This window comes from Lampetra planeri, chromosome 29, assembly GCF_965212315.1.
Source record: "Lampetra planeri chromosome 29, kcLamPlan1.2.h2, whole genome shotgun sequence".
NCBI classification, from domain to species: Eukaryota; Metazoa; Chordata; class Hyperoartia; order Petromyzontiformes; family Petromyzontidae; genus Lampetra; species Lampetra planeri.
Genome location: NC_136135.1, coordinates 6,219,284 through 6,245,705, shown reverse-complemented (window position 1 = coordinate 6,245,705; position 26,422 = coordinate 6,219,284). Strand labels below are relative to the sequence as shown.

At 45.1% G+C, this 26,422-nt stretch overlaps 1 protein-coding gene across 1 annotated transcript; it reads right to left on the bottom strand.

Annotated features, from left to right (window-relative positions):
* Window positions 1–886: 886 nt before the first annotated feature.
* Window positions 887–26,422, bottom strand: LOC144728621 (cell adhesion molecule CEACAM2-like). Its single transcript, XM_078608174.1, has 6 exons — window positions 26,272–26,422; window positions 12,543–12,821; window positions 9,551–9,844; window positions 7,447–7,549; window positions 3,722–3,912; window positions 887–1,674 (listed from the first exon to the last, which is right to left on the bottom strand). Exons 1-6 carry the CDS (start codon window positions 26,339–26,341, stop codon window positions 1,568–1,570), a joined length of 1,044 nt encoding a protein of 347 aa, XP_078464300.1. The 5' UTR covers window positions 26,342–26,422; the 3' UTR covers window positions 887–1,567.

Below are 26,422 nucleotides of genomic sequence, written 5' to 3'. Positions count from 1 at the left end.
AAGTCTTTAAGGCGTGTATGATGCATTTTTTTCATGTTGAAAATTATAGAATGCAAAAAACAAAACAGGCAACCATTCAATTTGCATTTCATACAAGAGAAAGAGCCATGTCTTTCATATCTGCAATTGTGTGCTATGATGAGAAAACTAAACCTGTTCTGTGTTATCCTTGGCAATGTATAACATGTTTTATCTCTAGTAGTGGCATAGCTATTGAGTGTGCAGGTGGTGAGACGTTAACTCCCTGGCCTGGTATACAGGAGGTCGTGGGTTCGATCCACACCCAGACGCCTGCTGTATATTTGGAGTTTGCGTGTTCTCCCCGTGGTCGTGTGGGTTTTTTCTCCGAGCCCCCCGGTGTTCCCCTCCACATTTAGAATGAACACGCATTTGGAGTATTTGTCTGCTATACATTTTCACTAAGTTGAGCTATCATTTGTGGCCAGGTCGCTTTTGAAAATAGTTACATAGCTCAGTGGATGACACTTGGTAAATAAAGAAAATAGCTTTTTAGTTAAGAGAGTATTCGGCACCAGGCTACGAAGAGGGTGGAAATTATACAGGGGGCCCAATTTAATTCCTTACACCAGGGGTCCATGCCAATCACACTACTATGCTACTCATTCTAATCGTGGACTTGGTAAGAGTGAAAACACTGATTTGAAGCTTTCGTGACTGCAGGAATCCATACTCTTTGGTTCTTTCGGTAAAGTCACGTAGGTTGAAAAATAATAGATCACGACGTTTCGATCGCAACACAATCAATCGTCATCAGGTGGGACAACCACAGCAAGAAAAAACTGCTTCAAATAGTTGTGAAAACACATTATTGACCTCATTATATAACAAACAAAAAACATGCGAAAAATCATGACGCAAGAAGAGGTTTCATGTCTTTGTAGGTTCTTTATTTTGTTTTGGCTTTGCATTTTCGACAACACGGCTTTAATTTCAAACGTTATCACCCACCGCTGATCTTTAGAATTCCAATACATCACAGTCGCGTATCAGTCACGAGGGAGATGTCCCTACATGCAAAGTGAAGGCTGTGAAAGTGGATGTTATTATGTCCGATGATTTGTGATGAATATAAATATAGAAATGACGGGAGTTTGTAGTGCTGGTGATGTTCACAATGATGCTTAAGAATCGTATTGAAAGGGGGTGGTAAAAAGGCTTCGGTTTTGACCGATACCCATCTTTGTTTTGAATGACCGAACATGTGCATCAAATTGCATAAGTAGACTTCAACATACATTGGATGCATGTATAAAACATTTACTGCATTGTGGCCTTGCTGTGACTTGTCATGAGTGTATCTTCACTTAAATAAGTCGAAAACGACCTTGGAATTTCACACAGTTGCGTTGATAACTCTGCAAGTTTGTATCCGATGTTCAATTTGGCTCGAGCGAGCAACCGGCTTCACTTTTTGACGATGCTGCTGGTGGTGGTGGTGATGATGATAATGGCGGTGATCATGAAGGGCGATGCTTTTCAAAAGATGGGAGGGATGGATTTAATGACGGGTTGTGAACATGATACGGGTGATGGTGATGATGAAGAGTTACACTTTATTTTTAAGGAAACAAACAAGAAGGCTTACACCGACCAAGCTGAACAGGGTTCCCAGGCCGATGACAACCACCTTCACTTGATTCATGGTCTCCGAATCTAACAACAACAAGAAGAAGAAAAAACAAACATGAGTGATGTCGGTAGCTGACAACGTATTTTACGTATGTTAAACTTATTTCCCACCGTACGGAGCCAACCGTGCATCGTATAATAGTGGTGGGAAAATTGTCACGGTTGAGGAGTGGCCATGTTTTGTTGGTGGTTCCACTACCGTGTGAGAGGTAACAATGGGTACTGGAGTATGAGAAGCGATGCTGAACTAAATTAAACTTTTTTTTTTATTTTACCAGGTAAAGCCCACTGAGCAGTATAGCTCTTCTTCTTGGTTCTTTCGGTAAAGTCACGTAGAAGGGAAATAATAAAAATAAAAGAATAAAATAATTCTCACGACGTTTCGGCCACAACGCAAGCAGCCCTTCTACGTGACTTTACCGAAAAAACCAAGAAGATAAATTGTATTATTTTATTATTTCCCTTCTACGTGACTTTACCGAAAGAACCAAGAAGATGAATCCCTGTAGTCACGAAAGCTTTAAATCAGTATAGCTCTTTTTCAAGAAGCGACCTGGCCACAAATGATTGCTCAACGAAGTGGCTTATCATGTGGAAATTTATAGCAGCCAAATACTCTAAACGCGTGATGTTGATTCGGAGAAAAATCCACGTGACCACGGGGAGGAGAGCACATGCAAACTCCAAATATATAGCAGGCGTCAGGGTCGGGATCGAAGGTAGTTAACATCTCGCCACCGTGATGCAACGACCGATAAGGGTCTGGACAAGAAACGGCATGTCCAACAGCTGTGAGACTGGGCCCGTTTCATGCGTTGGCTACGCAAACCTGGAAATAACAAGACGACCCCGTGGTCACAGAAATATGAGTGCATGACGGCATTCCCAGACGTTTCAAGCGACACGACAACGTGACAAAAAATATAGTCACTTGGCATTGCTGCATAATGCAAAAAACTATCGGTAGTTCCTGAAGAACTGCACCGCGGTCCTCTTAGTTGCCTCGCGTTTCTTTTCACGACATTTGTTTTTGCGTGAAAATGTGTCGATGTTTCCAACGCCGATAATTGCCAGGCGGGTTTGTTTGGCAAGGTGTGGACACGATGCGGTTCGTCTTTTGCGTTGGCTTACAATCTCAACATTGCTGCTGTTATCTGACGAAACGCTGAGCTGTGTTTTCCAAGCGCAGACTGTCAGTTCAATTGAAGCGAAGCGAAATACTTCAGATTTTTACATTAAGCTGATTGGTCTTGCACTAAGCCCACCTGGCCAGATTAGGGGCCGTCCATAAATGACGTCACCCCCCCCCCCCCCTTTTTGTCACACGGGGTCACAAAAAGTGTTTGGATCAAGCACGACTCACTTCGCCCCATGACCAAACCACCCTCTAGGTGCCAAATCTCTTCAGCACCCGTAGGTTAGGCATGGATTTTGAGCCTGGATTGTACTTAGCATGGGTGACCACCACGCCTGTGGCCACATTGTGGGCATTAGAGGGCAACGCAGCACAATCCATTGTAACGCAACTTCCACTCTCTCACATCTACGCTCGCCGCCTTCACCATCCAGCGCTGACCGGCTTGGCGATGGCCAATATAGGTCCCACCCATGCCCTGCACGGCTTGACATGGCCCTCATCCAGCGGTGGATTGACTATAAATGAACTTGACAAAAGGCCTGCATGTGTACGCTTCACCAGGGGCGTACGGAGGCACGTCCACCGCACTCTCACACGCTGGAGGAGTGGGGGGGGGCGCCCGCCATTATGCTCCAATAGGGGGGCCCTGATGGTGAAGCCCGATCGAGATCAAGATGCTAAACTAAAAACTCTTTTTCGGAAGCGACCTGGCCAACAAATGATAGCTCGACGAAGTGGCCTATCACGTCGAAATCTATCGCAGCAGTAGCAGCATCAGCAGCCCAAATAATCTAAATGCACGCTTGGACGGCGGCAGTGACGACGGCGCGCAAGTGCGTCGACGGAGAAGGAACGAGGCCACGAGGTGGCCCCCGGTGCGAGATGTTGCGAGATGCACGTAGCGCCGCCTGCACCACCACCACCACCACTGACCTTCGCCGGTCACCTGCAGGTGCACGGCATCGCTCGTCTCCACGCTCACGTTGTTCTGCACCAGGCACTGGAACTCCCCGGCGTCGCCAATCCACACGGAATCGAGCTCCAGGGCGTCCCCGACATCGGACAGCGTGTAGCGTCTGTCACTGTCCACTGGCACGGGCCAACCCTTCCAGAGCCACACGTACCTGTGGGGCAGCAGGGGCAGCGCCGATCAGTCCTGGCATATTTGAAGCTTTTAAAAAGAATAAACATATAGGGGCCCGTTTGACACGTAGGCTTTCGCGACCAATATTATTGTAAATATTGTGGTTTCACGCTTCAACACATCGGTGGGCTAAAGCAGTGAACTATTTGTCTTTTGTCAACGCGACACTTGTTTTGCTGATTGGCCGTGTCGGGTGGTGGAGGGTTACGACACATTTATAAATAACGCGATCTGAACCCAAAAACTTTGATTATGAATATAGGGGCCCGACATTAATGTCAAAAAAAACTAACTAAATTTTTACTTAAAACTTTCGTGACTGCAGGAATTCATCTTCTTGGTTCTTTTGGTGAAGTCACGTTGATAGAAAATAAAATAAAAATAAATTAAAAGCGGTCTTCATTAGACCGCTTGTGTTGCGATCGAAACGTCGTGGTTTTTTACTTAAATAAAAAAAAGTGTTTTGTTTTATTTTAATTAAATGAAAATTTTCTATCTATGCGACTTTACCGAAAGAATCAAGAATATAAAAAATACACGCAATGTGTGAGTTTTTTTTTTGTGTGGGACAGCAACTACTCCCCATTTCCCAGCCCCCTTTCCTTGGATGTGGGCGGAAGGGATGACGGTAGAGGGAGAGGGCGCAGTGGGTTATGGATGTTTGTGCCTACAGCTGCGGCATCATTGTTTCGTGTTCGATATCGCGCCTCACGCGGGCAAGAAGCAAGCCCCGAAGTTTCGATTTAAAGCTTTCGTGACTGCAGGGATTCATCTTCTTGGTTCTTTCGGTAAAGTCACGTAGAAGGGAAATAATAAAATAATAAAAATAAAACATAATTAAATAATTCTCACAACGTTTTGGCCACAACGCAAGCTGTTTGCCCGACAGACCTGGTCTTCACCTGATGACGGCTGCTTGTGTTGTGGCCGAAACGTCGTGAGAACTATTTTATTATGTTCTATTTTTATTATTTTATTATTTCCCTTCAACGTGACTTTACCGAAAGAACCAAGAAGATAAGCCCCGAAGTGGCAAGCGGAATTAGCAAGCACGACTGGAACGCTGCACATGGACAGCACACATTCTTAAGGGTCCATAATTATATTTTGACCATTGTCACTTACAGCTACTTGTCCTGCCCAATGTCACTTATTTTGCTGAAACAATGATAATGACTCATTGCGTGTGGTCTCTTATCCATGTGGTCTCCGTCGTTATGTCTCTCAGTTCAATGAATCGTCGGTGAGTATTGACCAGGTTGGGAGGCAGGGACGTTGGAAGCACAGACATAATAAAAACAATGGAATTCGATTTCGATTTAAAGCTTTCGTGACTGCAGGGATTCACCTTCTTGGTTCTTTCGGTAAAGTCACGTAGAATGTAAATAATAAAAATAAAACATAATAAAATAAATTCTCACGACGTTTCGGCCACAACGCAAGCAGCCGTCCTCAGGTGGAGAACAGGGCTGTCGAAAAGACAGAGTCTGAAGTTCATTCAGAGTCTGAAGTTCATTCAGACTCTGTCTTCTCGACAGACCTGTTCTCCACCTGAGGACGGCTGCTTGCGTTGTGGCCGAAACGTCGTGATAATTTATTTTATTATGTTTTATTTTTATCATTTCCATTCTACGTGACTTTACCGAAAGAACCAAGAAGACAATGGAATTCGCTTCACTACTCCTCTCGTACAGTAGCCCCACGGCCACCTATATCACATGTCATGGTCACCCATCCAAACACTCATTCCAGGCTCAAACCTGCTTAGCTTCACGGTCCCGAACAAATTGGGAGCATTCCAGGTGACTTGGGTCACTGACCTCAACGATTCTCCGCTATTTACCCAGGAGGCGAATGAGGGTGTCGCTGAGCATATACGGATCATCGTAATGGAATTTCAAGAAAAAAAACTTTTTATTTTACCAAGTAAAGCCCACTGAGCTGTATTGCTCTTTTTCAGAAGCGACCTCAACGAAGTGGCCTATCACGTGGACATTTATAGCAGCCAAATACTCTCAACGGCATGTTTCTGAATGAGGGGGAAAAAACCCGGACAACCTGGAGAAAAAGCCACGTGAGAAAGACATGCAAATTCCAAATATACAGCAGCAGGCGTCAGGGTCGGGATCGAACCCACGACCTTCTGTATACCAGGCGAGGTAGTTAAGTTACACACGGAACCACCAAGTTGCAAACAGTCCCGGCTAGGGCACGGCCCCTTTGTGTTCACCCCGTGGACTTTTACAAATTTCCTTCCCTTGATTTGAGATCTTCCTCTTCTTGCACGCGCGGTTAAGCGAAGCCCCGGCACGAGTCGCTGACGTATTCCTGCCAGTGCTGGATGAAGCTAGTGTGGGGCCTGTAGCTTATGTTATAAAGGGTCCCTAAATAAATATAAAACACTTAAATATTAAAACACGTAAATGTTTAACTTGCCTAGTAAAGTCATTGTGTTTTTTCATTTGCTATACAGCCAGATAATACGACAAATCACTAACCTTAAGCACCCAGTCGTTCATACAAATTGAAGGCGGTATAGTACTATAGTAATAGAGCAAGTGCAGAATCACTGAACCAGAATTGATAGCTTGAAAGAATTAAGTGCGGGGCCCTTGAAAGTGCGGTGCCCGTAGCATTTGTATCTACTTTTGCTACGAGAATAATCCGGCACTGATTCCTGCATTACTTACCGCCAGTATTCCTTGGGTTGGTGCCATGATTTGAATGTTGATTTGAAGTTTTCGTGACTGCAGGGATCCATACTCTTTGGTTCACGTAGATATAAAACAAAATAAATTAAATTTTGATTTAATATATTTTGTTGTATATCTATGTGACTTTACCGCAAGAACCAAAGAGTATGATTTGAATGTTGTTTGCTACTCAAGTGTCTGCAGGTTTACGACTTATATGGCACCGCCGCTGCTGCCGCGGCTGGAGCCTCATTATTATTCCCCCAAGGTTCTCCCCCGTGGGTCATTCTTGTAAAAAAGAAACAGCTGAATGTGTCTTTCATCATACAGGTTTTTGGGTTAGATTGCATAAGTATGAATGTGTCGTAACCCTCCACCACCCGACACAGCCAATTAGCAAGAGATTTGTCACCGAATAGTTAATACTTCAGCCCACCGGTGTGTTGGGAGAGCAAATCCACAACGTTTACAATTTGAGTAGTACGACCTGTCGCTGGTGACTACATCAACCGGCATCATCGAGCGATTGGCCAGAATAGTGAAGCGATCCACCTGCTTCCGCTCTTGACTAGACAGAGAGCAGCCGGACGATTGTCGTCACCTGTCGGGTGGTGGAGGGGTCACGACACATTTACGCTTACGCGATCCAACCTTTATTAGGACCTTTTTATTAGGAATAATATCGGTCGCGAAAGCCTGCTACGCGTTAAACTGAACGTGTCTTACCCACGCGGGGGAAAAAAAAGATTCGAACAATCGATCGATCGGATGTTGCTGTAAACCGTCGCGTAGGCGTCAGTGGTGAATGGCAGCACACGCACCAGCACTCCTTAATGGCCTTGTGGTTACACTTCATCCTCACCGAGCCGCTCCGCTCCAGGACCTTAGTCTTGTCCATGTCCAGCCACGGCTTGCTCACGGGCTCTGTAGGGCGGCGGAAAAACAATGAAACAACTTCCGGTGTCCGGTTGCATGAGATGCCCTCTTGACTCGGTGGTTCTCGACCATTTTGGTGTGGTGCCCTGTGCTAGTAAGGCATTGATTTCATATTCTTAGGTTCCTGGCCCTGCCCCCCTCAACCATTATATATACGAAGTGGTATCTCCTGTAATCCCTCATTTACTTGATACAGCTGTCGGGCTGTGACGGTTCCACCTGAAGACGGAAGCTTGTGTTGCCTCCGAAACGTCGTGATTTTTATTTTTATTTTACTTTTATTAATTAAAAATTTTTACCTACGTGACTTTACCGAAAAAACCTATATGAATCCTTGCAGTCACGAAAGCTTCAAATCTAGAATCATTGGTTTCATGTTGGTGTGTCTTGTCGCCGCAATGTTTCAGTGGCATTTTCCCGCACACATTTGAAAAATGTCCTTCCCCGGCATCAATGCCGCAGCCTCCGCCCCTCTTCCCTCCGTCGCCTGAATTGAATTTCCCCTTAGTTCACACCGATTTACTTTGCAAACTTAGGGAAAATGTTGCTAGAGTTATTTTACGCACTTCACCCCTGGCAAAAGCAAATTATTTACGTGCCGGTCATTCATATCGGTGAATAAGCTACAAGGACGGTGATAACAGAACAGCTTTATCAATGTAAGTAATTAATGTACAGGCCCTTGTCAATACACTGCCAGATGAAGGCCTCCTCGGTCCATGTCGGACATGTGCAGTTGTTTGACCATACTTCACCAAGCTGGTAAGTGCGGGTTGGTGGTGGTTATGGTCGGGTAGAATCATACTAAAACCAAATTAAAAAACGTAACTATTTTTTATATTACCCGGTAAGGCCCACTAACCTATATAGCTCTTTTTCAGAAGCAACCTGGCCACAAATGATATCTCATTGAAGTGGCTTATCACGTGGAAATGTTATAGCAGCCAAAAAACTATAAACACGTGATGTTGATTCTGAATGTGGTGGGAAAAACCGGAGGACCCGGAGAAAAATCCACACGACCACTAGGAGAGAGAGACACGCAAACTACAATTATACAGGCGTCAGGGTCGGTATCGAACCCACGACTTCCTGTATACCAGACGAAGCAGTTAACATCTCGCTACCGTGTCACTAAGTAGTGTGTTACAGTTACATTGTAAACATGAAGCCAATTGTTATTCGTTATTAATGTTCAACTCAACGTCGTGGGGCGTTCAATCTCAAAAGATCAAGACGCCATCGTGGCCAAAGCCATTTCTTTAGAACTTATTTTCGTGTTTAGTTTATTGTCCTTCCCCCGCACCTCCGATTAGTTTGGTTGGGTACGTACGGTGCGAAAGAAGTTCAACGTACATACAGAGCCATTGACGAGACCACCACGGAGTCTACCTGGCGAACAATGCGTTGCAGCCTTCGCCAGCCTCCACCAGACGCTGCAAAGTCGCTAACACAGTCAGCTTCTCTACCTGTCCTCACAGTATCCCCACCATCTGGTAGGTGCTAATTTTAATAAAAATTCAAATTTTCTATCCCCACCCCCCCCGCATAATTAGTAGTACAGTGTTCCTTCGTTATTTGCAAGGGTTACGTTCTGGAGATGCTCAGGATGAGCACATTTCGCGGATAATGATATTGGCCTACGAAAATGAATGGCCTTATATAAATACATAAATATGCTTCCTCTCTCACCACTTTATCTCGCCACTTTATCTCACCACTTTCTCGCATCGCATTCTCTTCATCGCATCACTTGCTTTCTCTATCTCTCCATGCAGTCGTACAGAGTTCCAGATGCCGAAATCGCGGATAGCGAGTTCGCGAATAGCGAGCGAATACCGTACTCTACCCGCTGGTAAAGAGGAGGGGGGGGGGGGGGGGACATGTGGGACAGTCGTTAGGGGCTGGTAAGGGTGTACACAGCAGGCGAATGATTGCGGATACGACCGGCGACAAGGCGACGGCCCCACAAACGCTTGCGTTCGTTACCCTGCAAGAAGAACCTGATGGACGCCTCCATCTTGACCCCGGTGACCTCGTTGAAACCCTCGCAGGTGTACACGCCCGTGTGCTCCAGCTGGATGCTGCTCAGCATGAGGTTTTTGGTGTAGGTCTCCAGCTCGACGGAGTCCTTCTTCCACCGGATTTCCATGGGCGGGTTGGAGTTACCGTCGCAGAAGAGGTTCGCCGACTCGCCGGACCTGACCGCGAACGGCGTGGCGCTCCCGTCCGTGTGGATGGCGATCTTGTGGCGCACGGAAAGCTTCAGCGACTCGGGTCCGTCTGCAACGGCGGGGTAGCGGAAACACGTGCGGTCGCGAAAGCGATAGACGGTGAATGATTATAGTATGTCGCGATTGATTTCCCGCGGCTCCAATGAGCATTGAAGGCGCCGGTGTTCATCCTCCTGTTTTACAGCCCTGTGGGAGGATCAGCGGTGGAAATTCCACGTTTCTATGGTGGGGGCGAGTGTAACCGTAGGGCACCCACTGTTGAACGGCCCCACAAGGCGGTGCTCGTTTTGACGCTTAGGTTTATGCAGCCGCTCGTAATCCAAGCGTTGTTTGGAATTACAACCCAGTCCCGAAACAAGACACTTTGTAATTGTGCTATCGACAACAAAGGGCATGATAAGCTGCTGAGTCAATCCCCACCTGGGATTCGAACGCTCAACGATCCGAGTTTTCGCTCGCTCTACCGCCGAGCCGTCCAGAAAAGCAATCCAATGACCAATTCAGTGGACGCATTATTTTGTACGTCGTCATCATCAACAACAACAACGGCCGTGATCAATGCACTGGTGGGTGAAGACCTCCCCATGTTGTCGCCATCCCTCACCGTCTAGCGAAACAATGATCCCCTTGCTCCTACCCGTGAGCTCAACCTCATTGCTCACATCTGTGTTGTGCATGCACACCAGTGGAACTTCTACCTCGCATGGTATAATACAGGAGGTCGTGGGTGCTATCTCTGTCCGTGGTCGCGTGGATTTTCCTTCGGGTCCTCCAGTTTTTCCCTCCACATCTACAATCAACGTGCGTTTAGAGTATTTGGTTTGCTATAAAAAAAAAATCCACGTGATAAGTGACTTCGTTCGTTACCGACCCTGACGCCTGTATATTTGGAGTTTGCGTGTCTCTCTCTCGCAGAGGTCGTGTGGATTTTCCCCGGGTCCTCCAGTTTTTCCCACCACATTCAGATTCAACGTGCGTTTAGAGTATTTTGGCTGCTATAACATTTCCACATAAGCCACTTCAATGAGATATCAATTGTGGCCAGGTCGCTTCTGACAAAGAACTTTCTAGCTCAGTGGGACTCACCTGGTAACATAAAAATATTTTAGCTTAGTTTTAAGATGCAACTAAAAACCCCAAAGGCTCTCCGACACAAGTTTGAAAGTTAGTTAGTTAATGATTAAGGACGTTATAGTAAAGGTCAGAATGGTCAAACACGCTGCCGTGGTGTGCACCAGTGATGTCGCTGCGCTGGTGTGTTCCCGTTGTTCAAGTGTCATCACTGTGATGTCACGCGAGTGCTATCGTTGCTTCTCCTAACTTTGAATATGGCAGCAAATGCGTTCAGAAGCTGGGCGCCAAAGTCGACGTCCGATAGTCAGAAGGGAGTTCGTGAAGTTTGCTTTTCCTTCTCCCTCGCAATTGCTCCTCCTATATGGTCCATCGATGCGCATTGCACCCAGACCAGCATTGCACACAGACTAGGATCGCCTATCGACTATTATATTCTTGCGTACGGCAGCAATTCGTTCAGGAGCTAGTTGCCAACGTCGAGGACTGCTATCCACGATGAGAGGGCGTCGGGAGGGAGTTCGTGCAGTCGAGTTCTACGGATGCAGTTGATCGCGATTTTATGATATGTTTTAATCGCTCTCGTTGACGAAGCTTTAGAGGCATGTCGGAATGTCCGGGACACAGCCTGGGTTTATATCTACAATAAGATAAGGTCTTCAACGTATGTTTGGATTTCACCTTTATTTCAATGCAAATGTGTGGATTGCGTATGAGGCTGTTTGATGTGAACTTCGAGCACGTGGAGAAATAACGTGCGGCCCTTTGTGAATGAAGGCCTCCTCCGTGCCATGTTCATCGTGAGGCTCGTTTGACCATACCTCACCATGCTGGTCAGTGCATGTTGGTGAAGGTGAGGGGGACATACACGTGGGAGCGTGTAGGAACAGTACAACAGTGGATTTTGCCGCACTGCCCTCTGCCACTCACAGCGTGGCCCCACAGCCTGTAACACCTGATACGCATGGTGGTCGCCCGTGCAAGCACAGTCCGGGCTCAATGCCGCTTAGCATCCGAGAAGGCCCCAATCTGGGTGATTTGCAGAGGTCGCAATCAGGTACCCGATACCCGTACCCTACCCGATACCCGGCTACCCGTACCCGGCCGGGTACGGGTACCCGTTTGCGACCCTGGTGCGGCTGGGTACGGGTAAGGAATCAAAACCCGTTTGCGACCTCTGGTGATTTGGTCACGGGCTAACTCGAAACGTGAGCGTGGAGGATGCGTGGAAGATGCGTGGAGGATGCGTGCTTGGAATTGCATTGATGGACGTAAAGGGGCCCACACACGCAGTGTCATGGCATCATCCGAATTATGAAAAAAATAAAAAGTGGGTCTTGGGCAGGACACGCGCCACGGGCTCGAGGGGATGGTGGTGGGGCAACGGTCAAGAACAATAACGGAGCTGCAGCCCAGGAACGGATACGCGTCCGAGGCAGGATGTCCATCCACTCTGGAGACGGATGCCATGAAGCCGGGTTTTGCGCGCAAGTGCTGCGTGGATTGCTGCATCGTAAGATGGTGAGAGGTGGCAGTCCTCATCAAGCAAAGGGTGATCATTGCCACTGCTGATGATGCGGATGATGATGATCCCGATGATGATGATAATAATACATTTGTGCGAGCAGTGATCGGACGCGCAGCCGAAAAACAAACGCGTGCGTGCGCTCACTCACAGTGCACGTCCAATCGCTTTTCCCTCCGCAGCTCTTCGCCGGAGGGCAGCTGGGCCCGGCACGCGTAGGTGCCGTCGTGCTCCCGGGACACGCTCGGGATCTTGAGGCTGCGGTTGTCCTCGGAGAACACGAAGTGCGAGACGTTGACCCCGTCGGGCGTGTGCCACGAGAAGGTCGCGTTGTCGTCCTCCACGTAGAGCAGCAAGCAGGAGAGGGTGACCACGGTGTGCTCCACCGCGGACGAAGGCTCGACGTCGATCACCAGCCGCGGGTTCTGTGCTGCAAAATGTGAGACGCGACGTCACCGCGGCCGCCACGTTCCCGTTATTAGAGTCGGAGGAGGAATGGAGAGAGAGAGAGAGAGAAAAAGAGTAAAACAACTCGGCTCAATTCCACCGAAGCGTCGCTCACGTGAGACGAGCAATCTGGGTGGTGGAGCCAGCGGCCGCCGCTCTGACGGGTTGTGAGTTAAAATCCTGGTTGAGGGCTCACTCGGCCCCGTCATCCCTCTCGGGTCGATAAAATAGGTAACGCTTTGTGGGCAATTCAACAGTGGAAGTCAACAGTGGAGAGACTCGCCCGCGTCATAAAAATGTGGAATTTCCGCCACTGGCTCAGGGCTTTGAACGGGAGATGAGCACAACCGCAATGCTCGTTTGAGCCGGAAAGCGAGTTTCTAACGTGGAATTCGTTTCTCCCAAACAGCCACGGCTGGAGTATTTTAACGCCTTTGATCTATGACGTGGTGTATGGAGTGGTTGATCAGCAGTCGGCGCACATTGCCTTGAGTCCGGCGATCCGAACGTGATGCCTCGCCGCAGATAACTCCACTGGCAATTAGAGAGACCTCAATTAGAGAGGCTTCAATGTATCCTGAAGCCTCCCTTCAGCCTGCACTGACCAGCATGGAGAGATTGAAAACTAATTTCTTCAGAACTGCTTTTTTTGTTTAGTCTGTTGCTTTTCCCCCACACCTCCGATTAGCACAGTTGGCTACGTATGGTACGAAAGAAGTTCTACATACGCACATTATACGGTCGAGAATTAGAATGAAGCCATCACGTGCAGCTTATTTAAAATAATTTGCTCCATCTTTATTGAATGTATAAAACAATTATATATAAATGACTTATAAATGTGTATCCTTCTCACGAGAAGGGTACGTTAGTTTGAAAGGACGTGTAGATTTTTTTCTCACCATCCAATTGATTTTCCAACTTTCTTTAAATAAATGGCACTTTAATGGGGTTAAAGAGTGAACGGGGAATTTGCTGACTCTGCACTCAGCAAAGAAGCTGTGGCACCAACAGTCGTCAGTGACATTTTCAGTCCAATCTAGGTTGCGCTCTTTTGGTGCGTATTTGGCTTTTGTTTGCGAGGCACCCAAGCTATGCTACGCCTTGCCACTTGAAATCAGGCAATCAGAGTCGGTAGATATATTTGAGTCTGCTTTGAAAACCGATCCCTCTAAAGTGGCTTTGACTCTTTAGTTTAGTCGGTTGCCCTGGTTCTGTTTGTGTTTCCTGCTTTTCATGCATTGTGCATTGGGATCCTAGGATTGAATGCGCATTAATAATTTTAATTATTATTATTAATAATGTTTTGGTGATTTGCAAATAATGAGTTGACTCACTAATAATCCTTACCACCCCTATCCTTACCAGCGTCATGTTAGCAAAGGGATTTACCAACCTTACGAGCCAAGCAAGCGCCCTTGACGTGCCATGAATTATGTTATTACTCTAGCTATCAAGGTCTACATTGCCCTAATGTGTTACTACAATTGTCACCATTGATTAAACACTAACATGCTTTTGCAAAATTAATTAAGACACCAACACCTAACACCGTTTGCCTAAAACGCTGGTCGATGCAATGTAAAATGTGTAATTTTAGGATTTGTTTTTTTTAAACCCAGGTGGGTGGTACGCATGCTAATTCCCATGAGACTTTGACTCTCTTCTAATCATTACTTTTATTAAGAGCGCAGTGGTACTGGGTAATATTCACCAAACGGTATGCACTCACTCGTTCATAAATTATATTTCCACGCCCCAAGGGGTGATTTTGCAGTTTTCCCACTGTCCAGCCCTGCAGTGTTCCCTGCAAGAGAGAAGGCAAATTGCACTTAATATGCCCAGCCCTTTGTCAATCCACTGCTGGATGGATGCCTCCCTACGTCGTGTTGGTCGAACAGGTTTGTGTCACCAAACTTCATGGTGTTGATCAGTATGCGTCGGTAGAGGGGAGCCCAGAAGCGATTAAGGTATCACTGTTGACATCAACCCCGTGGTTCGGAATGGAACTGAGGTTGCCAGGTCGAATCGTGCAATGTGCTAACCACAGCACCACAGCTCCACAGAATAGCATTCTTGTATCTGCGAATTACTTGGTTTTTCAAAGAGATGAAAAAAATTCCATCAAGAAAATACGACTTCCACACTGTGCTTTTGTATCACCATATGTACAAATGGTCTGACAAACACACTTTATAACAAAGTTAATTCACATCAGCATGGGTTTACTTTTAAAGGGCTTATCTGCTGCTCATTGTCTACCGCCGTTTCTTCGTCAGCGGCCTTTAAACATGTTCCACTTTTTCAGGGCACGCCAATCAGTGGAAGATGACCTTCACACCGTTGAAAAAAAACCACTCACCACATTCGTCAATAACACTGTGGCCTTAAGATGAAAAAGTAGAGGAGAGGTGACGCGTTTTGGCTCAAAGGGGTCACTTCTTTACAGCATGTACGAGAGGCCAGAGAGGTGGAGTCTTGAACTGTGAGGTATTTTGAAACGAAACGATTGAAATATTCTTGGGTTTTTTGGGTAAAGTCACATAGGTAAAAATGTAAAATTAATCAAAGTTAAATAAAAATAAAATAAAAATCACGACGTTTCGGAGGCAACACAAGCCTCCGTCTTCAGGTGGAACCGTCACAGCACGATTGCTGTATCAAGTAAGAGAAATTCCAAGACAACAGTCCTTGTATATATACTGGTTGGGGATGGGAGGAGCCAAGGTAGGCCCTGGATATTATTATTGTGAGGTTCGATCCGGCTGAAGCAATTTTTTACCTACGTGACTTTACCGAAAAAACCTAAGAATATGAATCCTTGCAGTCACGAAAGCTTCAAATCTGAAACGATTGAACAATTTTTTTTATATATATTATACCAGGTAAGGCCCACTGAGCTACGTAAATTTATAGCAGTCGAATACTGTGAACGCACGTTGATTCTAAATGTGGAGGGTAAAAAGCACGGAGGACCCAGAGAAAAATCCACGCGACCACAGGGAGAATATACAAACTCCAAATATACAGCAGCAGGCGTCAGGGTCAAGATCGAACCCACGACCTCCTGCATGACAGGCGAGGGAGTTGACAACTCGCCACCGTGCCACCCTCCACAGTGGTGAGATTCAATCTACCCTCTGCCTCTCTGCACTAAAGAAGGGCCCTTGTGAGACATGCAAGCAGGTACTCTGCCACGCGCCCATCTCCTGAGTTGAATCAGCGGTGAGTGATATCTGAACCGGCCAAGGCCCCCACTCCCTTCTTGCCAAACTCGTACTCACCCAACACGGTAAAGTATTTACACTATGAGACCTCCTTTACCAGTGGCAAAATATAGTAGTAGGTTTTTACCCTTTAAACTGGTACAAAAACTGACAGTGCATATCATTATCATTATCAGAATTGTTTCCTTTTGTTTGCATTTTGACTGCTTGTGTTGTGGTTATTGCAAACATGATGCCTTGTATAAAGGTGTCAGTTTTTGTACCAGTTTAAAGAGTAAAAACCTACTACTACGGTGAAGTATCTTGATTTGAAGCTTTCGTGACTGCAGGAATCCATACTCTTTGGTTCTTTCGGTAAAGTCACGTAGGTGACCGATGACGACCGCTTGTGTTGCGATCGAAACGTCGTGATTGATTTTAGTTTATACCTACGTGACTTTAGCGAAAGAACCAAAGAGTACGGTGAAGTATGGTCAACGCGAACAGGACTTGTGCGTAATTTTAGATTTGAAGCTTTCGTGACTGCAAGGATTCATACTCTTAGGTTTTTTCGGTAAAGTCACGTAGGTAAAAAATAAAAATAAAAATTAATAATTTACTTGATACAGCAAGTGTGCTGTGACGGTTCCACCTGAAGACGGAAGCTTGTGTTGCCTCCGAAACGTCGTAATTTTTATTTTACTTTTATTAATTTTATTTTTTTATTTTTATCTTTTACCTACGTGACTTTACCGAAGAAAAACCTAAGAGTACTTGTGCGTGTTTCTCGTGTTTCCCCTTTTGCGGTCTCTCACGTCTCTCCAATCAGTATCACATTTTCTTTTTATATATACCGGAGGAGGAATCCGATGAGCTATGAAGCTCTTTTTTTAAACAGATGTCCATGGGGCGGGGAAAGTAAAAAAAAAAGAAAATCTACTGGACCGGACCATGTGTAGGACAACCCGATCCGTGAACCGCCATGCGCCAAAGGGCGACGTTACAAAACCGTGCCAAGGAAAAGACTGGCAGAGACCCAGCGTCAACCAGTTGATCCGGCCCCGTTACGTAAAGTTTTCTTTTCTTTTTTTCTCCCCTGAAAGTCAACGCTGAGAGGCGTGAACGAGGCGCCGGGCCGTCCTTCGCTGTCACCTTGGACGGAGGTCACCGCCCGCAGTTCCTCTAAAGGCAACCACCGTTTGCCCCTGAAGGTATATAGGGGGGGCAGTGCGTAAAACCTGCAGGGGTTGAACTGCGAACACTTACATAGCAATGTGATATGATCTAATTGTATAATTGTACAACATGTGTTTGAAGCAGAGGTCAAAGAGTAACTTCAGTTTCAGTTGTAAGTTAAAATATATATTATATATATATCTATCTCGAGTGAATTATTAACAAAACGAAGTTGTGACTTTCGCGCAGCTGAAACGTTTTAACCGTCGCTGTAGGCGATAGTCATTCATGTTGTGAAGACGATTCGGAGAAAATATTGCTTTGACATTGGTATTCAAGTGACGAGGATTCCACACACACACACACCGCTGGTGTGTTAGCGTTGCTTTATTGTGCTTGCAAACGGCTCGGATTATAGCAATGACCGTACTCAAACTGGCTTTGCAATTATGACCCACTGCGATTGTGTGTGCTCGCATAACCAACGGAATGCACGCCAGAGTGGTTATTGCATCGCGTTGAGCCATTAGAGCATGCCGTGCTAGAGGAAAGTAAGGTACACTGCGATCCACGTGGTTTCTCAACATTAATCCACAGATACGAACACACTTAATTTGACATGGCACACAAAAGTGGCAGGAATACACAGGAATAAGTAAGGTAACTTTTCACTAGTATCAAGCTGATGAATGATAAAAGGGTCATTATAATACTCTTTGGTTCTTTCGGTAAAGTCACGTAGGTAGAAAAATAAAATCAAATAAAAATAATATATCACGACGTTTCGATCGCAACATAAGCAGTCGTCGGAAAAAAATGATCCACCAGTGGAACTGCTGAACCAGCGAGAGAGCTGTTACAACACTAGGTAATTTGACTCCGTTTTGGCGTAAATCCACTCGTTACGATGTTCAAATACCAAATAGACACCAATTACAAGGCATCGTGTCTGCGTAACCACGAGAGAACTTGCAAAAGCACACAAGCATGTGCGGTTGCCCAGACTTGATGCCTTCTAATCGGTGTCTATTTTGTGATTGAACATCTTAACATCTACTCTGCATTTACACCCGCAAGCCTTGGATTCTGATTTGTTGCTTACTCCCATTTAAAAACAAAACCCCCGATATGTTATTTAATCAAAAGACACGATGAGCATGCGTGTGGATTCTGATGGCGCCGATCAGAAGCTATGAGCCACACGTCATTTATTTACACATCATAGGCTGGGCTACAGGACTATGATTCTTACATTTCATCATGACCCTCCATGTATGTGCTATGTATTTTGAACTTCTTTTGCACCGTACGTAGTCAGCGGTGCTAAGCGTAGGTGCTATGAATATGGGCCAAAACGTCACATTTTATGTTTTTTCTTTAAAGGTCACAGTGTTGTTGATGAATGTGTTATTGACGAGTGTTATTGTTGTTTGTGCTTGTGTTCTGCTGCCAATGCGGCAGCGTCACCGCCAAATGATCGATATAATGCCCCCATGGTGGTTCCTCATTTTGTTGCAAACTTTCAATAAAATTTCCCGAGCGTGCCTTGACTGTTGGGATTGCAGAAACCCATCAGCTGGAAAGGGCCCTTTCGGCGTGACTCTCACTGCGGGTGGACGCTGCATTAGCCTGCTTCCGTGGGCTCTCTGCTTCGCCCACACCTGATCCCTCTTTTTGTTTAATTAATTGATAATGATAACTAAAACTAAACTATTTTCTAGTTCACAAGATAAGGCCCGCTGAGCTATATTGATTTTTTTTTCAGAAGCGACACAGCCACAAATGATAGCTCAACGAAGTGGCTTATCGCGTGGTAATTTATATCGGCTAAATACTCTAAACGCACGTTGATTATAAATGTGGAGGGAAAAAACCGGAGTACCCGCAGAGAAATCCACACGACCACAGGTAGAACATGCACACTCAAAATATACAAGCGTCAGGGTCGGGATCGAACCTACAACTTCCTGTATACCAGGCGAGATAGTTAAAGATCTGGCCAAAGTGGCGCCTTTGTGGACTCAAACGAAAGTGTCACTGGGTCTCAAAACTTTTTTGCAAGAGAGTCCTGATTTGGAACGTTTTGAGCATTCATTGTCGATTTGCTTCACGTGGGAGCAAACGGGAGTGCCCAAAGAAAATCCATGCACAACAACAAGGGTGTGACACTCAAAGATTTGCACGGATAGATTCAAGAATCCATTGCCGCAATGGCACCTTCCAGCTACCTAGCAACCCAAGCCTATAACTCGAAGCATTCACGGCACAGGCAATGGACCGCATCCTCGCCTACTCTACCACCCGCCGTAGGGCACGTGGTTATCTGCAGGCAGCCCTAATGGCTGCGGCCTGATGGACCGTGACCGCTGGCGTTCACTTATGCTACTGCTCAGGCGTTGCCGAAAAAAAGTCCTCCAGGGCACAGGGTTGACATTTAACGTAAATATATAAATAACTCGTCGGCTTTTATTTTCGCCAATCAGTTACCAAGCGCTGTGGTTGGGAAAGAGCCGCTTAAGGGCACAAATGAGCGTAAAGGTCAAAGAAGCCACCTCTCCCCTATCCTTGTGTTGCCATTGAGCCCCCTTACTCCCGGGCTGGTTTTTTTCCTGCGGGTTTTGAAGAGTGCTTTCACTGGATTCCGCACGGAGCATCGCAGCCGAATAAACCGCGCCGACCGGCACGGACGTGCTTCCTGTTGCTATATCAAAACCATTAGTTTTTATCTTTCTCGATTGTATTATTTTTTGCTGACTGTTCTGAGACCAACGCCCGGTGTATGTTTTTGTTTCATTACGTCAGTTCATCTTTACTCTTTCTTTATTCTCGGTTCTTCGTTCATTCCGTGAATAGTCACGCTCTAGGCACCTATTGCATTAAGGGCGCTTCGGAAAGGAAGGCGCAAACACTCGCTCAAGGAATTGGTGTCAGTAACGTTATGCAAATATGGCCTCACACACACGTACTGGATTCAATGATGCACCTTCAAATGTTGATATTAATTACAGGAGAGGAACATACAACTATTTAAAACTAAACTTTTATTTTTATTTTACCAGGTGAGGCCCACTGAGTTAAATAGCTCTTTTTCAGAAGCGACCTGGCCACAAATGGTAGCGCAACAAAGTGGCTTATCGTGTGGAAATTATTTTTCGCAGTCAAATACTCTAAACGCACGTTTACAAATGTGGAGGGAAAAACCGGAGGAATCCGGAGAAAAATCCACGCGAGCACGGGGAGAGAGACATGCAAACTCGAAATATATAGGCGTCATTGTCAGGATCGAACCAAATACCTCCTGCATACCAGGCGAGGTAGTTAACATCTTGGCACTGTGGCGCCAACCTCCCCCCGCCATGACATGCATCTTATGAACCAGAGAATATGGTGCCCAGTGGGATCTGATCATAGATTTAAATAAAAACATGTAGCAGCAGTCAATATTAAATGGCTCAGTTTTATGACATATAAGAAACATATGAATTGGGGCTTTGTTATTTGAGTGAACAACTACCAACCCGCTATCAGTAGCATCAGCTGCTCAGTATTGGAGTCACAATGTGGACGACGACGATTTTTTTTTACGACTCTATAATCCTCGAGCAGAAGTGCACTGAGTTAAAACATTGCAGGAAACTAAACTGATTGTGTCCAAATTACATTTTTACTTCTGTAGTGTTAAATATCACACACACACACACATATCAAGAAAGATTAGAAACATGATTGACTATTGTAGATTCATGAAAAAAAATCTCAGAAGTCGTCTTCGACCAGCAACGGTCATCCCCACTCAAAGGGTGCTGAACCTCTGTCCTAGACAGTGCCACACTGCCAGAGACGCTGTCTTTTGGACTTGCTATCAAGGTCCTATCTACCCTGGGGCTATTAAGAGCCCATACCACTCATTAATAGGGGCTGTTAACCACTAGGGATGTGGACCACAATGTTTAGTCAGCTAAAATCCCACTGTCGTTGAGGAATATATCTGCTGGCGAAACGTCTCACGTTTATACTCTTTGGTTCTTTCGGTAAAGTCACGTAGGTAGAAAAATAAAACAAAATACAAATAATATATCACGACGTTTCGATCGCAAAAAAATAATCCAGCACTGCTGCACTGCTGGATTATTTTTTTGCGCCCGAGGACGACCGCTTGTGTTGCGATCGAAACGTCGTGATCTATTATTTTTGCTACCTACGTGACTTTACCAAAATAACCAAAGAGTATGGAATCCTGCAGTCACGAAAGCTTCAAATCAAGATTGTCTCACGTTTAGATAATAAAATGTAAAAAACACCTCTTCACGAAATAGATTTTTACAAAACTTGACTGCGTGCAGAGTGATCATTTTTCTTTTGAATATATAATTGCTAGGAAACATTGCACCATTGACGAAGACAATGCAACACCAATGTTGTTTGTATTCATGTAGCATCTCAATTAAGCTGTGGTCTCGAGACACTCAACACAAACAACTGGAATCCACGCACGGAGGCACTAATGGCATTTAGTGGTGCCCTAAAGTGTGTAGAGTTTGCGAACAGCTATGTCCAGGAGGTGACATTTGGCTGTACATTCTCTTGACCTCCAAACAACCTTTGCGTTCACCCTCACTGTACCTTTGGGTTGGGCCTACACCCCACACCACCTATTCACCTGTATCAGGGTTGTCTTGCCAACCTTGGCAAGGCCATACTTTGGCCAAATAATACCAAAGTTGCAACTTATGGTATGACAAAACCATGGTACTGCAATGCGAGGCTTATATGAAAATACGTGTTTGTGTGTATAAACTCAAACAAAAAAGAGTGCACTAAAATGGAAGTTAAACACTTTTGTGAAGATTAAAACTCCCCAAACTGCGCAGTTTTTGTTCATACGCTCAGGGTACTCAGCCACACCCCGTGGGTGTTTCCTGATCTTTGCTCATTCAGGTACTTTTATGGCTTTGTAAAGGACTTTGCCCATAATTGGAATATGATAACTGGAGGCGAGGGGAGCAGGCTTATCGATTTACGGGTTGCTTTTTCACTGTGAAGTGGTTCATTAATCTGCCTCTGTGTGCTCAATGTCAATCGCAATGGCAACTTTATTCTTCGTTCCGTTTGTTGAAACGTTTACACGGGATTCAGTGGATCGAATGCATTTTTTTTTTCATTTTGTTTTCACAAGAGCATTTATTTACAAGTTCAGTTGCACAATTTGTCATTTTACTATTTACAGATCAACATGGTTTTCAAGACGCATTTATATTTACGCGATCTGCCCCCCCCAAAAAACGCCAATCGACAGGAGAACGATGGGCTTGCATAATGCGCATGCATAAATGTACGTTGATTAATCACCATATACATAACCCAACCGGCAGTGGATACCCATAGTCATTTATATGCCTTCATTAACCCCACCCCTCCCCTCCACTTCGCGCAAGAAAAGCTCACAAGTCATGTCATCACAACCACCCCTCTATTTAAGGAAAAAAAACAGGAGGAAGATTTCTCCACAAATCTGGCTGCCGCCTGATGAAGCTAGTTGTAACTACCAGCGAAACGTCGTACTCAGATGGTAAATGTTGTGGCTTGGCTCTCCAGCACACCGGTGTGCTGTACTGGTGACGAATTGCCACGTTCTTTTTACGTGACAACCTTTACTTATTGGCTGTGTCGGGTGGTGGCGGGTTTAACGACACATTTATATATTTACACAATCTAACCCCAAAACACCTGTATTATTGACAATATTCTATACATTATAGCTTTTTTTTTTACCAAACGTGCACTGATCAGTGTGGTGAAGTATGGTCAATTAGCCCCCCATCACTGACACACAGTGGGAGTGCTCTTCATCCAGCATTGACTGGATTGACCAGGCACTGTACATTACACGATGTAAGACAATTTTTGTTCCTGGGTAGTAATTGTTATTTTTTTATTGCTTATGCCTCAAAAGTATACAGAATGGCTATTATTCCCCACAAACTTTGCTTTTGTGACCAGGACTTTATGTAAACGAAAGCCACAAATGCACACGTTTTCTCATTGAAAATAGGTACATTCAAAAATGTCACCGTCCCGGTCACAAAAGCAAAGTTTGTGGGGAATAATAGCCGTTTTTCTGTACTTTTGAGGCATAAGCAATTAGGAAACAACACTTACTACCCAGAGACAAAATGTAGTTTTTTTGTTACACAGTGTTATTATTGGTACTGTATAACGTGCATATCAACGATTCTCACCTTGAGCCTAGGTAGCTACGAAGGTCTAATGTTGCCATATTTTTTTTTATGTCGGTGTACATAAATATATGATTGAAGGTAAGTATTAAGAGTGTTGTAAAAAAATGTTAAATATTCATAGGGTTATGATATATTATGCAAGAACGTAACTCTAATAATACAAAAATAACTGTATGCAATGATGATTAGTACGGCTGGCTCCGTCGGGTGAAAAAGAAGTTCCACATACATACATGACCTTACAGAATGGCACGAAAGTATTCAATGACATTTATAACATCTGCTTTTAGATATTCTTCCACTGCTTTGAACACAACACGGTACGCTATCAAAGCAGGACAACCCCACTGATTCATTGTTTGTCTGCATGTGATCATCGTTATCATCGAAATCGATGTGTCAGCTGGTCACTCCAATGGCGACGATGCCCTTGATGCAGAGCGGGCATGTTGTCACAAGAAGGTGACCTACTCCTGGCAAATGTCACGCACACAGCCGTTCGTGGAAGCCGAGGCTTGCCAGAGAAACGTTGGTAAAGAAGTCAGTCACCAGAAAGATGGCTTTTTAACAAGGTTACTGCAACGAAAGTCACCACCTGGGCCCACAAAACGTTTTTGGAGGCTCATTGAGCCCCCCCCCCCCCCACACAACCCGCTGTCCTTCATGAGGCCCCTTCAGATGTGATGGTGAGGGTAAAATTCCCTCCCTGTCCCCGCAACTTTTATGTACGGCCCTGGACGCTTGGGTTGCCAATTGTCCCGGTTTTCCCAGGATCGTTCTAATTTTTTGAGGCAGCTCATGTCCTGGAATACCACCAAGTCTTTCCGGGACATTGAAATTCCTGATTTATGTCAGCTGCATAGTAGCAGCAGCAGTAATAGTAATAATGCACCACGCAATACGATGCATTTGCATGTGGTTGTGTGCTCTTGTGGTATTGTGAGATTATCCCTCTTCATCCCATGACGTGTGCCAGTGTTTTGTACCTCAGAGGTGGGAACCCTCCTGGTGGCACTGTTGTATATGGAAGCGATGGCCGGGCAGAGGAAAATGGTTCTTTTGAAAACGATCAATTTTCCATCGCAAAAGAATGTAGAGAACCCGATGATGAAAACATGGCTCTACCTCTTGACTTAAGGCTTTCGTGACTGCAGGAATTCATATTCTTTGGGTCTTTCGATAAAGTCACAAACATTGGTTCAAATAAAATAACAAAAATAACTAAAAACTCCAGACGTTTCGATCGCAACACAAGCGTTTGTCGTCATTTATCAGGAAGGATGACGAACGCTTGTGTTGCGATCGAAACGTCGTAGTTTTTGTTTGTTATTTTTTGTTATTTTCTTTGAACCTATCTACGTGACTTTACCGAAAGACCCAAAGAGTAAGGCTCTGCCTGCCACTGTCATCTCACCCTCAAGACACATTTGACCAATTACAACTTCATAGTATACCAGTCCCTCACACCTTGGTTTATGTAAATTCAGAATACTTTAGAAGGGTTATTGCCTGAAACGTCACCTATTATATATTGTTGTACCTTTAAGGCTACAGTCTTATTGATAAACGTATTATTGATTTTTGTGTTTGTTATGTGTTCTTGTGCACAAATGACAATGCAGAAACATCACCAAACAACTTAGTTTAATTGAGTCATATATATATATTTATCTCCCCAACTCCAGTTGTGTTATCATCATCATCATCATTATGCTACGAGACCGAGCATTTTCCACACCGGAACTTGCGCAGATCTCATTGCATCATCACCCGCTCAGAAACCGGCCCTGGAAAAATACACCACAGAACTACTTCTATAGCCATTGCAGAAGACGTCTCTAACCACACTATTTTGCATATCTAACTGTTGTATATTCCTTCACGAAGAGTGTTTTTTCACGTGATAATTATACCAATTTTTTTTATCAATCAGAAATGGAATTATCTGATTTAAGTGACAAAAAAAAATCATAATCTAAAAACAGAGTTTTGTGTGCGGTGATTGGTGACTTGGTTGGAACCATCTCTCCTCTAGCTACACTTGCAATGCTCAGTGTAACCCCAGCTGACCACCCAGACTCGAACCCAGGATGTCAGCGGTGTGAACTTAGTACTCGAGATTAGACGCACGAGATACCCAGCCACGCAACTATTCTAAACTTTCAGTGTAATAAAAAAAAGCAATATCTCATACACCACGAGATCGCAGATGGTATTCATAAGAGTAACAATTACGCATTCCTCTTATTACTATATATTTTTACGAACAATCATGACAAATTTACTTCTCATAATGCTCATAGTGACATTATCAGCGCTAAAATAATTGCAAGTACATATTTTGCTTTAACTACTACTTCTTCTCTCAATACTACCACATTCTCAATAGTACCACATTGCTCTGGATTGAGGCATTGCAGAAAGTAAGACGCACCCCAAACTTGTGCCTCGTGTCCATGAACTTACGCAGCACAGCTACCAGGGTATAAGATGCACCCCCAACTTTTTGTAATTTAAATCACAGGGTAACAAAAAAAACGTAGCGTCTCATATTCCAGAGAATACGGGCAATTAACAAAAGTAATGATTACGCTGCTGCCGCAAATGAAGTTACAAAAGCAGTTCTGAACCACTGAACGCAACTGGAAGTATCTCATGCAATGTTCTTGAGTGAATATTAATGGTCGGAGCGCGTTGTGCGACGTATTTGACAGGGGGCACGGCTCGCAATCGAGAGACGCACACAGAGAGAGACAGTGAGATCTGAGATAGATGCTGCCATCATTCGGCACAGCGTAGTGCGTCGTCTCACCTTGGCAGAGGCGGCACGTGCTGAGCAGGGTCAGTGACAGAAGCAGCAGCATCAGCGTCGGCGGCGGCATCGTGGCGGAGGCGGCGTTCGTGGCTGGAGGAGGAAGCCCGTGTCACGCCGGTCCGACTCTATTTAACGACTGCAGGTTGGG